Source organism: Danio rerio, chromosome 22 (assembly GCF_052040795.2).
Source record: "Danio rerio strain M-AB ecotype USA chromosome 22, GRCz13ab, whole genome shotgun sequence".
Taxonomy (NCBI): Eukaryota; Metazoa; Chordata; class Actinopteri; order Cypriniformes; family Danionidae; genus Danio; species Danio rerio.
This window is the reverse complement of record NC_141042.1, coordinates 16,872,501-16,890,218: the sequence shown is the minus strand read 5'-3', so window position 1 is coordinate 16,890,218 and position 17,718 is coordinate 16,872,501. Positions and strand designations below refer to the sequence as shown.

Here is a 17,718-nt window from a genome sequence, read left to right as displayed (position 1 = left end):
TCTTGTTCTTCAATTGGGATGGCTTCTCCTCGTGGCTCATGTATGTATTTACACAGCTGCTGCATCGCTGCTCTGTGAACCGCACTAAGAAGTTCAGAGCAGAAAGACTGAGACGTCTGGCTGCACCCTCATCTTTTATTCATTACGCTCATAATGTGTGAATAACACGCACTTCCTCATTCCCAAGCCACGCAGAAAGCTCTCTTCCTCATATTTCTTTCCTGATTGCATCTTCAGCTTTGTCTCATGTCATACATCATGTGATGTGAGTGCGGTGATGATGAAATGACAGAATCCATCAGTCTAATAGGGTTGAGTTTAGATTTATATTAAATTCACAGCTTATGTTGCGTCTCTCTAATGGTTGTTTATAGAGGAGCTAGTTAAAGGGATAGTTCACCCCCCAAAAAATGTAAATTCTGATTCCAATCCCCGAGACCTTCATTCATTTTCAAAACACAATTTTAGAAAAGCTGTCTGATCCTCTGTAGACAGCAAGGGCTGTGAAACGTTCAAAGCCTAGAAAAATAACAAGAACAGAGACAATTCATGAGTTTACACTCACAGATATTTGACTGGATGGAATATGAGCTCTGACTAGTGTTATTCCCCTTATAAGTATAGAGAAAGAAATAGGGGTCTGATCACAGTGTCCACCCCAGCTCCAGAATGCTCCCCCTCCAACTTATTTTATGTAGATATGAGGTTTAAAAGTGTGGATTTGGGGTGGTGGAGGGATGCTGAAGTCGAGAGAAAACAGAGGTGCTTGACTAATGAAAGGGGTTTGGTCTTATGCTTATTGGATAATAGAATGATTGATAATAATAAATTAGACTCATCAAAACTGATCGTGCTTCTCCCAAAATTCGTTTATAAAACATCACCAAAAAAGAGAAAGGTTCAACCGCAATTTTATGAAGATAAACAATACCTTTTAAAGCAAATGCTATTCAAAAACTAGCTGAAGGCTCTTTTTCCTCTGTCTTATTCTCTTAGAAAGCTGCATTGAAACGTCAGTGTATTAGTCTGAACCATTGAGCAGGCTGTGTAATATATTTTTCAGCATTGTTATAGGGTACATGTGAAGGGACTTTTGTCAGTAACCTGAGTTAAGCTCATCAAGTGAACTGTAAGTCTTTACAAAATCGGCGCATTTAAGGTCAGTTTTCTTTAAAAATCAGTGACCTCCACTGGCTGAGTAACCCTGACTGCTCCTCCATGACATTGGGATACAGGTGATACAAGGTTATCTATATTAAAGAACTGCAAATAAGCAAATATTATAACAATGTATTAATTAACACACACGCCTCGTTCTCTCGCTGTCCAAGGCTGTGGTTTGCTGATCAAATGAAAAACAAAAGACGGGGAGGAGCCGAATACTGCTGCTGTTTTCATATCAAATTTAAAGGCCACTGGTCATAATTCAGTGTACAGTTTATAAGCTAATCGCAAAAGTTTTACGGGGGGCTACAGACCCACCTAAAATAGGCCTAGCAACACTCATGAGTCACATTAACTGTTCACCGGAAGTTTATCAGTATACTGATAAATATATATGATGGTGTCCAAACTCAGGCCGTACTCACACTATGTACAGCACGCTTGTCCCCCCTCCCGTCTCCCCCGACGGCCCGCACTCACACTACAATCAGGCCGAGGCACGCTTATGTCATTGATGCTGCTCTGTTCAATGAGCGCTCTCGCTCAGCACAGAGGAGATTGCTCTTGTTATATTGTGTCAGTCGTTTGATATGCAGTGACATGCAGTCAACTATTTCACCAATCAGTCCATAGGGATGCGGTGACACGCAGTCAGATATTTAGCCGAACAGATCCGCCACTTTTGGCGCTCATAAACAATCATAAAGCTCTCGTGCCGCAGGAATGAGGAGGTTTGCTGAAGGTGCGCAGCTGTCTTGCAGTGAGGGGTTTGCGTATTTAATAAACTGCGGCAGTTTGCGTTCATTGAACAGTAATTGATTAATAAATCTACATGAAACAGTCCCTTAAAAGTCACGTCTCGCTTTCAGTTTCAGGCTTTGGCATGTTTTGCACTCACACCACAAGCGTACCGCGCCAAAGCCCAAGTCAACCGCGCTCAGGCCCACCTCTTCCAACCGGGCCAGAGCTGGCCAAGTGAACCGTGCTTTAGCCCGATTCAGCGCACTCACACTTCTCAAACGATCCGGGAAACGGGCGTGGGCACGGTACGGATGGCATAGTGTGAGTAGACCCTCAGTCCTGGAATGCTGGTGTCATGACACCGATGTGCTGCAGATTTTATTTCCAACTTGCAAGGATGGTTCTAGATTACCTAGTAAGAGCTTAATTAGCTAGCCCAGCAGCAGGTGTGTCTGAATGGGGATGGAACTAAACTTTGCAGGACACGGGGCACTCCAGGACCTAGTCTGGACATCCCTGCCCTATAGTCACATGGAGTCAGAATTATAATTAAACAGCCACCACAGTTTGGAATATGTGATTTGGTAAAGTTCATGTTCATGTGTGTTGTGACTTCATAAGATTTTAAAGCAAATTTAATGCATGGGGCACAAGAAATTTGTTCATTCTTATCTTTAAAAAGGATTGAATTATTTATTTATTTATTTCACATTTATTATAATCAATTTCTGTGCCTAAATATTGTTAGACCAGCCAGAAAAACCATAAACTGTTTATCTTTGCTTGGTTGTATCTATCTATGCAACTTATTTCATTTTGAGTAGATGCGCTACCCTACAAAATCGTCCCAGTCAATCTAAAATTGTGAATTCTAACAAAGGTCAAGTCATTAGGTGAAAGTGCATAGGCTGTATCACAATATGTATCAAAGAAAAACAAAAATATTGCAAGAAGTCCACAAGCCTATTTGGATACAAATCCTAGGTTTTCCTCAAAACATTTTTTCAACTGAAGAGACTAAGCAGCGTAAAGCTGAATTATACAATATTATTCTTCATTTTTTTATTATACTCCTTATCTGTTACTATTTATTTCATGTTGCATTTGTATGTTCATTTTTATACAAACTGTTATACAATTAACAACAAACACTACAAGAAATTCTGTGAAAAAAACAATGAACGAATCTTCTTAGCGACACAAAAGCTTCAGATCATTCAGGGAGTAAACGGGTTAAAGTCTCAGTGGTTTCCTGGTTGGAGCCAAAGGGCGTGTTTCTGTCAGGAGGAAGCTGTCAAACGTTTGCTTTCCAATCCAAGCCGAATCGCCTGCTGTCTCCTACAGCACCTCGGCGGAGTGAATCAGTCGCGGGACTGTCGGTCACGTCACTGACGGTTGCTCGTTTAAAATATTGCGTAACGAGCGAACAGCCGGTGGATGCTCCTCTGCTCGCTGATGGAGGGGCACGACTACGCATCTAAAAACATCTTAGCACTGCATTAGGACACGGAAGAACTCAAATCATACAAATGCGAGTCATTCCAGCGGTCTGCCGTGCGTTTTATTGGTAAGCGAAATATCATTTCAGTCGGTAATTTGTTTATTCGGCGCGCGGAGTACCAAACAACCGGACTGTTGTTTTTTCCTCATTTTCCTCCTCGTTTTATTTGCAGAAGAGCGGGTTTCTAGGTTTGTGGAGGAGAAAAGGAGAAAGGATGGCGGGCCCAGATTCCCCGCAGCAGCAGCAGGTTGAGGAGAAAGCCGAGCAGATTGACGACGCCGAGCTCGCCTTTCAGGGCATCAATATGCTGCTCAATAATGGCTTCAGAGAAAGCGACGAGCTCTTCAGGAGATACAGGTCACATTCATATTCAATATTCACTTTATGCTCATGACTGGTGATATTATTGGGCTGTGTTTGGTTTTTGCTTGAAGTGGTAGTTGAATTAATTTGGCCTCGTTACTGCCTTCATTTACCAAAATGGACTTTGATGCAAATAATAATAATGAAAACAAATTAATTCTGTTTGGTTTTTATTATATCTACATTAAAGTGATGTTATTGGACTTGGTTTTGCTTAAAGTAGGAGTTGAATCACTTGGCTTTGCTGCTGCCTTTATTTTCATTCATGACCAAAATGGACCTTGATACAACATGGGGTAAATTTTTGGGTTTTGTTCGCACATTCTTCTTTTATATATATATATATATATATATATATATATATATATATATATATATATATATATATATATATATATATATATTTCAGAAGAGGGTTCTTTGCAAATTAGAAATAGCAATATCATATTAGCAAGCCAGTGACAAGTACGACACTGTTTAAAGGGGTGGTCCAGAGTGTATTTTTATGGCTGTGTTGTTTTTATGGGGTGTAAAGCAAAGTGTTTGCTCGTGCTTCATTTGTAGAATATCAGGTTATTTGTTCATATATCTTATTTTGATTATATACAGATACTCAGCTGATATGAAAACGACTGTCATATTTACTAGTTTCTCTAAAAACCCTTCCTCAGGAGGCTCTGATTGGTCAGCTAACATAATGTGCTGTGATTCACAGATCAGCTCCACATCACCAAGCATCTCTGTTATAACATTGCAGCGCCTCTGGCCACACCCTTCAGGGCTCGAAATTAACAACTATTTTTCTTGGTAGCATCGGTGCTCCTAACTTCAACAATTTAGGCGCACCAGACAAATTTAGTCACACCCACCAAAAACTATTAGCACAGTTAAAAAACGTTTCATATAAACAGATTTATTGCATTTGAAATCAACTCTAATAAAAACTAACAAACAAACAAAAATCTGCATGCACCCACCGGCCCGTGCACGCACTGCTTGACGTGAATGAGATGAACTGAACTAACTATAATACCTGCTGTTCTCACAGGTGGTGTCTGATATTGCACAGATGATCTTGACAAACAACTTATTTGCATACGTCATCTTAATAGCAAAAGCGGTCTTTTCATGAGCTGCAATATTAGTTTCATCTCAGTATATGCATGCTCTTTAGCGATGGTAAACACGGTCAGTCGCACGACTGGGTGCTGCGTTGGGTGTTTTTAGGTGCAAAGATGCTTAATGTGTGAATGCCTCCTAATTCCGCGCATGTGCTGAACATTTTGCTGTGAAAACTGGTCGCAAGACATGAATTTTATGCACTCGCACAAATACTCCCAAATATATTTTGAGGTCGCATGAATAAAATTTTTGGTGCATATGCTACCAAAACGGTCGCAATTTCGAGCCCTGCCCTTTCACTGCGCATGGTGTATGTGCGTAACCTGAAGGGTTTATGACATTATTAACCTGGATTTTTTTTTTTGTAGTCCCCAAACTTTGTTCACTGTAGGCTTCGCTAAGCTAAATCTGTAAAAGCCAATGTCTCCCTTTGCATTGAACTTTAAGCATCTTAGATTCAGAGATGTTGTTTGCTCACACTGCTACATTACACATCAACTAAAGTTTAACTTATTATATCATAGTGGACCACCCCTTTAATTCAACTAAATAGTGCTAATATTGTTTTAAGTCATACTTGCTATTTCAGACTGAATATTCAATGCGTGGTAAACAATGTTTCACAAGTTTTCACTTTGTTAAAAAAATCAACAAATGTATGAATATAAAACAAACTTAACCTCTATTGATAATACTACAACTAATAAAAATAATTCTGTCTGGTTTTAATTCTATTTATATTAAAGTGGTATTATTGGACTTTGGTTTTGCTTGAAGTGGGAGTTGAATTATTTGGCCTCACTGCTGCCTTTTAATTCTTTGCCCAAAATGGACATATTACTACCACTAATAAAACTAAATAAATATGTTTTTATTATGTCTATAAACATTGAAGTGATATTATTAAGCTTTATTTGGTTTTGCTTAAAGTGGGAGTTATTTGGCCTGCCTGCTTCCTGTTTCCATTCTTGTTCTGTTTATGTGACCAAAATGGACCTCAAGACAAATGACATTTGATCTTTTTCATTTTTATTTTAGATCTAAACATTAAATTGACACGTCTAAACAACCAATCTGAGACTTTTTATGTATTAATTATTTAAAATGTATGTACACATTTTATATGGTGACCCTTAGTTTAGGTTAAGGTTCCATAAGAGAATGTATTTACTAACATGAACAAACAATGAACAATAGGTATATTATAGTATGCATCATTGGTAACCTGAGGTAATGAAAATAAAGTTGTTAATTTAATTGGCAGTGCATTAACTAATGTTAACAAGCATGAATTTTGATAATGCATTAGTAACTACAGAATAAACTATGGTTTTGAATAAATGCTGTACGAGTATTGTTCATTATGAGTGGATTTTAGTAAATATGTTAGCTAACAATAAATAATGAAACCTTATTGTAAAGTGTGACCATATAGTATGTGTCTTGTGTTGTAACTAACATATATATTTATTTATTTTAAGTATATTTGATGGGAAAATTACAAACACTTTCATATATATTACCTTTTTATAGGACTTTTTGGACATTTTTGGATAAAATTTTTACTTTGCTTTTTTTAAAATATATTTTGTAATATTATTTCATTGTTATATTACTTAAAATATTTAGGTTTTCTCATTTCATATATATATATATATATATATATATATATATATATATATATATATATATATATATATATATATATATATATATATATATATATATATATATATATATATATATAAACAGTTTATGTATTTTAAATATTTTTTTAGGAGCAAAGCAAATAGATTTTGTTTTGTTGTTTTTTATTTAATATTTTATTGGATATATTTCTTCCCTGCCATGAAGATTTATTTTTATTAACATTTTCAATTTTTTTATAAGCATAAAATCACACACATTTTATTTCTACAGTTTATTAATATTACATTTATTATTATTATTATTATTATTATTATTATTATTATTATTATTATTATTAAAACTAAATAATAACAAATAAAATAAATGAACATAAGTTTACTTTTATGTATTCACATTAGTTGTTTAAATAAATTTACTAAAATAACAAAATTTACTTTAAAAAGATTAATATTTTTACACTATGTATTACTGAAATTTTACAATTGAACTATCATAAAAACACCAATTCAAAATACCAGTACAGACTTTAACATATCAAAGAAATTCATTTGAGCTGTTTTATAACTTATCACATGTCTTAATAAACTGATTTAAATAACAGTTTAATATATTGTGAATACTTCTGTGATTTGTAAAATGAAAATGTAAAATGTCTGAGGTATAAAAGGTCAAAATCCCATTTTAAGAGGGTTAACAGTAGTTAAATTAACTACATTCATTTAATTTCATCAAACAGATTTAAAAGTGCTCACAACAAAAATCATGGGATTTGTGCTTCTCATTATTTTACAAAAACATTTCAACATTAATATAATCCAGGCTGTCCTTCTGGCGCTTCGTGAGCTTCTAGAAAACTCCCTGTGTACAACAAATAAATATAATGACGGGCACACAGATGAATGGTGTTTGCCTGGTCGATGTCGCCTCAGGCAAGAGTGCAAACTCAACTCAATAACATCGGCTGATAAAATACATACACAGATGAGATTACAGAGATAAAACACACTTTTTTGAGTGGAGAAAGCTTTTTATGCATTGACGTGTCTGTTTGCTGATTTACAGTTGACTAATAGTAATTAATATATTTTATAACACACATCTTGCAGTAAATTGGAGAAATGTGGTGCACATTTTATACGTGAAGCTTGAGGGTTTAAATATCAGAAGAAACTGCTTTAGACATTCTTAAGGATACAGATATTCATGGATTAAAAGTTAATTCCATAAGAAGCTTATTGCTTCGGCTTCATATGTGGTAATTCCTTGTTTAACGTGAATTATAATTTAATAAATGTAATTTAAAAAAATAAAAGGGCTTTTTTGCACATGTACCATGATTAAGGCCTTGCCGTTTTTGCTGTTGAGTGATGTGTGCCTGCAGTTGAAAAAAAAAACTCAGAAAAAGCACACTTCGACAGTTGCGTATTTTTGTACATTATCCAATCGAATGAATGCAAAGGCATTTTTGTAACACTGTATAACAATAATTAATATTTTTACAGTACTGTGACCATTAGGTTTAGGGTTTAGGTAGGGGTAGATGTTAAAAATATTATTATATTATTATTATATTATTGGGTAATTTAATGAATAACATAAATAATACACGATACAATTACTGTTTTTACATTTGTGTGACGGTTAGGGTTAGGGTAGGGTAGACGTAAAAAACACAATTATTGGGTAATTTAATGAATAACATCAATTATACAACTACTGTTTTTACATTACTGTGACTGTTAGGTTTAGGCTTGGGGTAGGTGTGGATGTTAAAAATATACAAAATTTATTGGGTAATTTAATGAATAACAATACTTTGTACAACTACTGAAAGAGAGACTACACTGTAAAAAAATGTGATCAATTAGTCATGACAGCATATGTTTTTAGTTCATTGTAACTTATTTAACTAAGTTGATCATGTTCTAACTAGTTTAATAAGTTGTGCAAGCTCTTTTAAGTCAGTTTAACATAATATAAGTTCTGTGGACTCAAAAGGTTAATTTGATCCAGCTTAAAAATTTAAGGCAACCTGGACTTTTTTTTTAAGTGTAGGGGTTACTGTTTTAAGTTATCTAGAGCTGTATGACATCACAAATTGTGAATATCACAATATTATTAATTATTACATTCATAACAATATCAACAGCAGCGCTCACACAAAATAAGCAGCTGATTTGGTGGTTGCTTAGTAATATAAAAAGCGCAGCACACTTTTCTTCATGTCAATAAAAAAGGCAGTGCGGTGCGCCTCCTGTTCTCAGAACTGAAAAGCGCATTCGGTATGATCGGCCCCTAAATCACCAGATTTTTTTTTTAATCTGAATTAATTTTAAAAACTTATTTCATGAAGACTTGCATTATCCCATGCTTCTCTATTCTGTCTTCAGGACCCATAGTCCACTGATGAGCTTCGGTGCCAGTTTTGTCAGCTTCTTGGTAAGTGAACTCAATTCAATGATATTTTGAGAGCATTTGCAGTATTTGCTACAGCTTAAAAGTGAAAGTGAAAGTTGCCTATACTATCAAATAATGCAAATACTAAAAAATAAAGTTTTATCGCATCCCCGTACAATTGTATGTATTTTATGCTGTAATGCAGTGTTTAGCAGAGAGCATGCTGGGAAAATGGACGAACATAGCTGTGCCGTCCAAGGACATTTTTTTATGTAATTAGTCTGACATCGGCCTGTCGTTCCTCGTCCATCTCTGTTATATGACAGAGTCAGCGAATGCTCTAAACCACCGCTCTGCTCCAGTTTCATCCACACATTAACAGGAAGTGAAGTATTGGAGAGAAAATGAGACAAAATTTGAATTCTACAATTAATTAAACAGGTTTTATCATTTTATTTTATTTAATAGGCAGAGCAGTCTAACGCTATTTGTGCAAATAGTTTTTAACTATTCAAAGAAAAAAAATACCTAAAGTGATATTTTATGTTGTCCAAGTAGCAAAAAATATTTATACATTATATATTAGTATAATATTAGTATATAGGAGAATAAAATACAAAAATTATCTTTATTAAAGTTGTATGCTATTTTATATGACATATTTTATATTACAGGAATACAGCAAATAGTTTTAAATGCAATTGAATGCTTCTAGAAAATCTAGGGAAAAAAGTGCAATAGTTGTTTTTTATAACAATATTTTAGAATATGTTTGTGCCATTAGTGTGTAATAATAGCAGTGTACATTCCACATACATGTTTTAGTGCGTGCCAGTAATACCCACAAGGCATCTGTTTTTCATTGTGTAATGAGCACCCTTTCATATTCTATTTTTAAATAATAGTAGGAGGTGTTCAGAGTAATATAATACACTGTGCAGTGTGCAGAAAACTGTGAGTTTCTCCTCAAGAGTTAGGGAACAACCTTGTCACAACCACTCACATCAACTCCAGTGCTCCAGGACGTGGACTGTGACGTCACTATGATGTCAACTGGCCCTTGGGAAAACAGAGATAAAGGATAGTCAGCACTACTGCGTCATCAACAAAGGAGGATTAGTTTAACAAAAGACCTTCAGATGCATTTGAGTTATTATGTTGGCTTGTAAATGCTAATTCGCTGCCTAAACATGCTAGCGACATGCTAATTCATGTAAAAACATGTTATAATAAGTGTTTGCAACATTAATTTATCTTAAAACGTTTTAGCAACATGTTAATTCATGTTAATGGTGTTAACCATGATTGCAGTGTGCTAATTTATTCTAGTATAACATAGATGAGGTTGTGTTATTATATTGGTTTGATAATTGTAATTCACTTCTAAAAACATATTAGGAAAAACAATGTTAATTTATGTTAGAAATGCGCTAATTTATGTTAATAATAATTAGGGCTGCAACAAGGAATCGATCACTAAAAGCGTTGGCAACGAATTACATAATCGATTCGCTGTGTTGCGCGACGCAGAGAAGTTTGATTATTAAATAAACTTAAGTTGAGCGCGAAGCAGATTGAAAAATTCAAACTGAGGTTTGGTGCGTTGGCTGGCGCTGAGCCAGAGAAAGACGTGTCATATTATAACAATTATGCAGTGTTTTTAACCACCCAATGCTTATTTTATGTATTAGACATGCAAATACACACAAGCACAAGTAAAATTTGTAACAAGTAAAAAAGTACATTTAGAGTTTGTAAAACATACAAGAAAGTCTATAGAAGTCTAACCATCCATTCAAATATAATTTGCCTATGTGTAATATTCATATCAGATACACGTAGTGAAAGTAATGTGTTTTTAAATAAATAGTTCGAAATGAATGTTTTTCTTTTTTTTATATCCGATTCATCGATTAATCGGAAGAATAATTGACAGATTAATCGATTATTAAAATAATCGTTAGTTACCCATGATCGCAACTACTTACTAATTGATTCTAGTATGCTAAAAAATGGCTCAATGGTACCTGAACGTGTACCACAACATGTTAAACATGACACAAGCAAGCTAAAAAACATTAATAAAGGTTTTTGTTTAGAAACATATTAAGAAAATGTTAAAACATGCTAATAGTAGGCAGACAACATGTTAGCAACATTCTATAATGTTTACAGTGCTGAATCATGCTAGCATGGTAGCAAAATACCAACATGTTTCAAGTATGGCAAGAGTTTATGTGTTACTACTAGCATTGTTTGCAGCAGGCAGGGCTAAATAAAATGTTATTAGGACATTTGTAGTACAGGTATGATTAACATGTTGCTGATCATGAGCATTTACAACAGTGTGCTAAAACAGGCTAGCAACATGCTTAAACTTGTTAGCATCATGATAGCAACATGCTAAAATTGTAAAAAAAAAAAAAAAATACATTTATTATTATTAGTTTTCTAACAACATGTTGGTAGGTTTATAAAATGTTGACCGTGTAGTAAATTAGCCTAAAAATGTGATTAAAACATGTTAGCCAACATTTGTATTTTATTTGTTTGGGTCCTCAGTTTTTAAAGTTAAATATTTAATTACATAATGTTTATTAATTTCTAACATTTTTTTTACTAAAATAATTCTTAGTTTTACTGCATTTATTACATTATTTATCACAAAATTTTATGAAATGTCCCTATAAGTCATCTACTTCTGATGTAACTTGCATTTTTCCATATGTTGCAGAAAATGAAATATTGCAGTGCTAGTTGTTTTCCAGTTTCACACAGCCCTATATTACTGTACATCTGCAATATATTCTAGAATGCCATGATGACGTTCGAGGAGGAGAAAATGCAGATGGCGAGCGATGACCTGAGGACTACTGAAAAGCTCTGTGAAAGCGATAATGCTGGCGTCATCGAGACCATCCGCAACAAAATCAAGAAGAGCGTGAGTCTGTTTCTATCACTGTGCGCCATCAGTCATCTGATTCTTCACATTAATGTGTTGCTTTTTCTCTGGGCTCCAGATGGACTCAGGGAGATCAGGAGTGGAGATTGTGGATCGTCTTCAGAGGCAGATCATCGTGGCTGATTGTCAGGTTTATCTAGCTGTGCTGTCATTCGTCAAACAGGAGCTCTCAGGTGATTCCACCTGAACTTTCAGAAAGACAGTCCTAAGAGTCTTTAGGATGCCATATTTTTTATTTGAATGTTTATAATAATAATAATAATAATAATAATTATTATTATTATTTATTTATTTATTTTTTTATAATTTTTTTTACTTTTATTTTACCGATTAAACTTGCTTTTAAAATATTAAAGGGTTTATTTTATTCTATATTTTTATTTACATTTTATAATTATTAAATATATAATTTATCGTATATGTAATAGTTAAAAAAAACATTAACTAAGATTTTACATTTATTCAGTGTCACCAAAATGTTAAGAACATCAGAAATAAAAATATAATTATTTATATAAAATATTTGCATATCTTTATACATATATTTTTATTAAAAAATGCATTTTAAGGAAATCATTATTAATTCATTATTTAAAAATTCATAATTAACAAATTTGTGCTAATAAAATATTCTGCTTTAACTTGATCATTTTTTTACATTTTATTGTATTTATATTTCTTATTAGAATGTTTTATGAAAATAATATTTTTTATGAGCTGATTATTTTTATTTAAAATTTCACACCAATTTTAAATCTTACAAATTATTCAGCACTTTACCAAAAAAAGCTTCCATGATACTGTAATTTTTATATTTTATATTTTCTTTTTTTACATTTAATTTACATTTACATTTAATTTGACCAACTGTCATGCTGCAGAAAATTAGGTTATGATGGTTTAGAGCAGAGATGGCCAAACTAGGGCCCACAAGCCAAAGTTGGCCCATGGTAACTTTGATTTGCCCCGCAATCCCATCTGAGAATGATGTGGATGGTTTAGTGATTGTCATTTCAAATCTAATGTAACCTTTTGTTTGTTTGTATTATTGTTAAAAGCTAACTGAAATTAAATGTTTCAAGTAAATGCTGTAAATGAATACAATTTATTTAACTGTACATACTGTCACCTGATGGATAGAGGACGATGCAGATACTTTGGTAAGCAAATCAAGAGAAAGACAGACTCTGCTTGACTAGTGTATTCAGCTTTGAACTCCACTTTTCATGTTTTTATTGCAATAAGTTTCTAAAAGTTATGCTGCATTAACTCATACGATTTAAAGTAATGTTTTATTTTTTTAAATATTATGAAATCAATTAGGAAATTACCCATGGCAACTTTAATGTAATATATTAGGTATATGGTGCTATAGATGTAATAATGATATTTGTTTTTTGGCCCTTTATACGAAAAAGTGTGGGCACCCCCGGTTTAGAGCATAGGTCTCAAACTCAATTCCTGTAGAGCATCTAATCAAAAACAAGCACTTGGTGTTCAAGCCTACTAGAGATTATTAAGCAGGTGTGAGTTGGAGGTGGTTGGAGCTAAACTGTGCAGAGCTGCAGCCCTCCAGGAATTGAGTTTGAGATCATTAGTTAAGAGTCATACAAAAATTTTCCATCATTTAACCTTTTAATTGGCTGTTCCCCTTCAGCATACATCAAAGGAGGCTGGATCCTCCGCAAGGCCTGGAAGATGTACAACAAATGCTACAGTGACATCAGCCAGCTTCAAGAAGCCTGTCGCAGACGCTCCTCTGACCAGCAGGGGGCGCTGGCCTCTGACCAGGCCAACCACAACACCTCGACCGGCAGCGGCGGACGGGTAACAGATGAGGTTCTAGACCGCCTGAAAGGCTCAGTCAGTTTCGGCTATGGGCTCTTTCACTTGTGTATTTCTATGGTGCCTCCACACCTGCTGAAGATTGTGAACCTGCTGGGCTTCCCTGGAGATCGACACCAGGGTCTGGCCTCTTTAGCGTATGCCAGCGAGAGCAAGGACATGAAGGCGCCCCTTGCCACGTAAGATTGTGTTGTTAGCAATTATTTGCAATTTACCTGCCTTCATATAAAAGTGCAATTGTGATCCACTGTTACTGCATGCCAAACCAACAGGCGGTGATACAAGTCTTTTATGTTTGGTTCATACGAAACTCAGAATTAAATATAAGCGTGAATAAGTTACATACAAAGTCAATGCATTTACATCATTACGTTTACATTTATTCATTTGGATAACACTTTTGTCCAAAGCGGCTTTTTTAAAGAGAACTCAATTGAGGAGACATTCAGCGATCCAACAAGAGGCAATACACACAAGTGCTTATTATACAAAGGAACTGTTAATCAGATGTTCAGATAATCAAGTGCTAGAGTTAGGGGGGGGGGGTGTTTTTTTTTTTTATAGAGAGAAGCTCACTGACTGGTGTAAAGAATATAAATATATACCGGGCTTAATAATAATAAACTTTTCGTTTGGTAGCACTGGTGTTCTTAACTTAAAAATGTAGTCACACCAGCCAAAATGTAGGCACACCCACCAAGTATTATGTGCACCATTAATACAAGTGTTATATTAACATATTTATTGCATTTAAAAATCAACACTAATTAAAACTAACAAACAAAAAAAAAAATTGGCAGGCGACCACCGGCCCTGCACACACTGCATGAATAAGATTAACCGAGTTATCGATATTAACTCTATTGTTCTCACGGGTGGTATCTGATATTTGCATACGTCATTTTAATAGCAATAATGGTCTTTTCATGAGGTGCAATAGTTGTTTAATCCTAATGAATGCAAGCCCTTTTGAAAAGATGTACGCGGTGTTACATTTTACATATAGTTGCCACTTGCATGGCTGAAAGCGCATAAATAGTTACCTGCAAACTCTACCAGACTTTTACAGTGTATGGCTTTAAGAGTCTTATCCTCTCTTCGAAAAGTGTATCACTAAACAGATGTGCCATTATTTGTAACTTTAGGTGGTTTCTAAAACAAAATCTGTCAGTGCTTTTCATTCTCTCTTCTTCAGCGCTTTAAATTTTTGCGAATGTTGCTCCCCGTCACCTGAACGCAGAAAGCATTGCCTGACTGATTGACAGCTGATATTAACCTATCCATTCCGGTTTGATTCTAGAGCAGTGTGCTAATAAAAAGAGCTTAAAGGTGGAGCAGGCATTGCGGGATTTATTTACTGTAGAAAGACATGACAACTGTTTTAAATTATTCCTGGGCACTGTGTTTCACATTTTTAGGTGCAAAGATGCATTCTGCATGATTGTCTCCTAAATCCGCACATGCAGTAAACATTTTTCAGTCGCATAGCAACAAATTTATGCATTTGCACATTGGATGCATATGTGACCAAAAAGGTTGTAAGTTTGAGCCCTGTGTACATACAGTTGAAGTCAGAATTATTAGCCTTCCTGAATTATTCGCCCCACTGTTTATTTTTTTTCCCCAACTTCTGTTTAAAGGAGATTTCTAAACATAATAGTTTTAATAACTCATTTCTAATAACTGATTTATTTTATTTTGATTACAGACAGTACATAATATTTTACTGGATATTTTTCAAGAAAATTCTATACAGCTTAAAGTGACATTTAAAAGCTTAACTAGGTTAATTAGGTTAACTAGGCAGGTTAGGGTAATTAGCCAAGTTATTGTAGAGAGATGGTTTGTTCTGTAGACTATCGGAAAAAAATAGCTTAAAGGGGCTAATAATATTAACCTTAAAATGGGTTTAAAAATTTTAAAACTGCTTTTATTCTAGCTGAAATAAAATCAGATTATCAGATATGCTGTGAAATTTTAATTGCTCTGTTAAACATCATTTGGTATTTTAAAAAAAAAGAAAAGAAAATTCAAAGGGGGTTAATTCTGACTTCAACTCTGTGTGTGTGTGTGTGTGTGTGTGTGTGTGTGTGTGTGTGTGTGTGTGCGTGCGTGCGTGCGTGCGTGTGTGTGTGTGTGCGTGCGTGCGTGCGAGCGTGCGTGCGTGCGTGCGTGCGTGCGTGCGTGCGCGCAAAAACTGGTGCAAGTGTCAGTTAAAGTGTCAGGGAGATGAGTGTGTTTTCTACAGGTGGTTTGTCAAGCCCACTCACCTGTGTGAACCACACTCAGAATTGCATAATGTAAATGTGAATGTGCAGAATTCACCTTTATCACGTCTAACGTGTTTGCTATAAACCCAGCATTAGAATAAAGCCATATTGGCCAGTCAGAAAGTTGAAAACGGTGATGTTGTCGTGTAAACAAACAGACAAAATATATTAAGTGTCCTGGTTTTTGAAACAATGATCTTAGAAATGGCAATTCTTGATTTTTCTTGCTTCAGCTCAAATACTGGAGTGTGGCATTAGCAAGGGCAAGGTTGTGGTTTGATTCCCAGGGAAAGCAAGAACTGATAATTGCATACCTTCAATGCAATTTCAGTCGCTTTGGATAAATGCGTAAATGTCCCTCAGTTCAAGTCTGATTATTAGAAGTGTTTTGTGTTTGCTGGCCAGAAGTAAATCCCTCTGCTGATTTACTGTGCACGGTGACGCATTTTTGTATGCGAGCACATGCTGAACCGGCTTCACACTGCGGTTACATAATTGATGGCATCTGAAAGGTTACAATTAGAGATAAAGGGCATTAGAGGCATAGATTGCTAGGGGATGTTGATGATGCAGACACAACTAGAGAACATAAATATGGCTTAAATGAAGAATTAAGTTTTTTTTATATCCATTTTAAAACTATTAATTATATGATGATTCTGTAGTTTAATTTATTTTCACCAACCAAAAGACTTTAGAAGCAATTGAAAGAAAACTACTTTGCAGGTCTGTTGTTTTATATATCATGAAGCAGTCATGTTAGCAGCTACCTAGAACAACAACATTAAAAATGTTGACAAACACCCAGAAAACAGCCTAGCAACCACTCAGAACAGAACAACCACTTACTATTGCCTTGGCATAAAGCCACTGCATATATTTTGGCGGTAAGAACATCGATCACACCTTAGCAACCAGTCAGAACATCTCAACAACATCTTTGCAACTAAGCTGAATGGCCTACCAAGCACCCTGAACCATTTTGAAACCACAATGTAACAGCCTAGCAACCACCTGAAACATCCTAGCAACTACCCGAAACACCAGTTAAAGTGCCAAACACAGCAATGCCCTGGCAACAAGAACATTCATAACAACCTAACAATAGCCCAACAATTATCAGAACATCCAACTTTTGAGCAAAACACTGGCAAACATTCATCTCATGTTGTAAGGCCACCCAAAACACCTTATTAACCATTTTAAAAATCCAAACAACCTCTCAGAATACCCTGCCAATGCCTTAGCAACCACCCAAACACCTTAGCAACCTCATACCAACCTGGCAACCATCCACAATAAAAAGCATAATGGTAGCAACACCATTCAAAACACACTAGCAACCACTTAACACCACAGCCTGAAAACAAGCACCCTAGCAACACTCAAAACTTGACATCAATGACACCTTTGAAACACCAAGCATCTGCATAGGTTGCTGTACCATCACCAAATGTTTTAAACAGTCAAACATTGTTCATATTTCCTCTTTTTACTTTTATTTAGTTATAGCTTCAGAGTCCGCTCCATTGTTCCTAACCCTTGTTTCACCTCTTCTACAACTCATTGTTCTGGGCAGTTTGTTGCCAGCGGCTGACAGATTGTGGAGCCTCTCTAATAATAGAGATGAATTTAAGCATACTTAATCCAGTCGGGGACAAAACCTTTCCAATTTGTTCTTCAGATGCTGCTTTCCAATCTGT

General features: G+C 35.1%; 1 protein-coding gene across 1 annotated transcript in view; it reads left to right on the top strand.

Annotated features, from left to right (window-relative positions):
- The first annotated feature begins 3,134 nt into the window (after positions 1-3,134).
- ttc39c (tetratricopeptide repeat domain 39C) overlaps positions 3,135-17,718 on the top strand; it is a 25,100-nt gene continuing 10,516 nt past the window's right edge. Inside the window, 6 exon segments of the mRNA NM_001020568.3 lie at positions 3,135-3,472; positions 3,579-3,763; positions 8,932-8,980; positions 11,751-11,879; positions 11,959-12,073; positions 13,558-13,924. Of these exon segments, the coding sequence (NP_001018404.3) occupies positions 3,621-3,763; positions 8,932-8,980; positions 11,751-11,879; positions 11,959-12,073; positions 13,558-13,924 (803 nt within the window). The 5' untranslated portion in view covers positions 3,135-3,472; positions 3,579-3,620.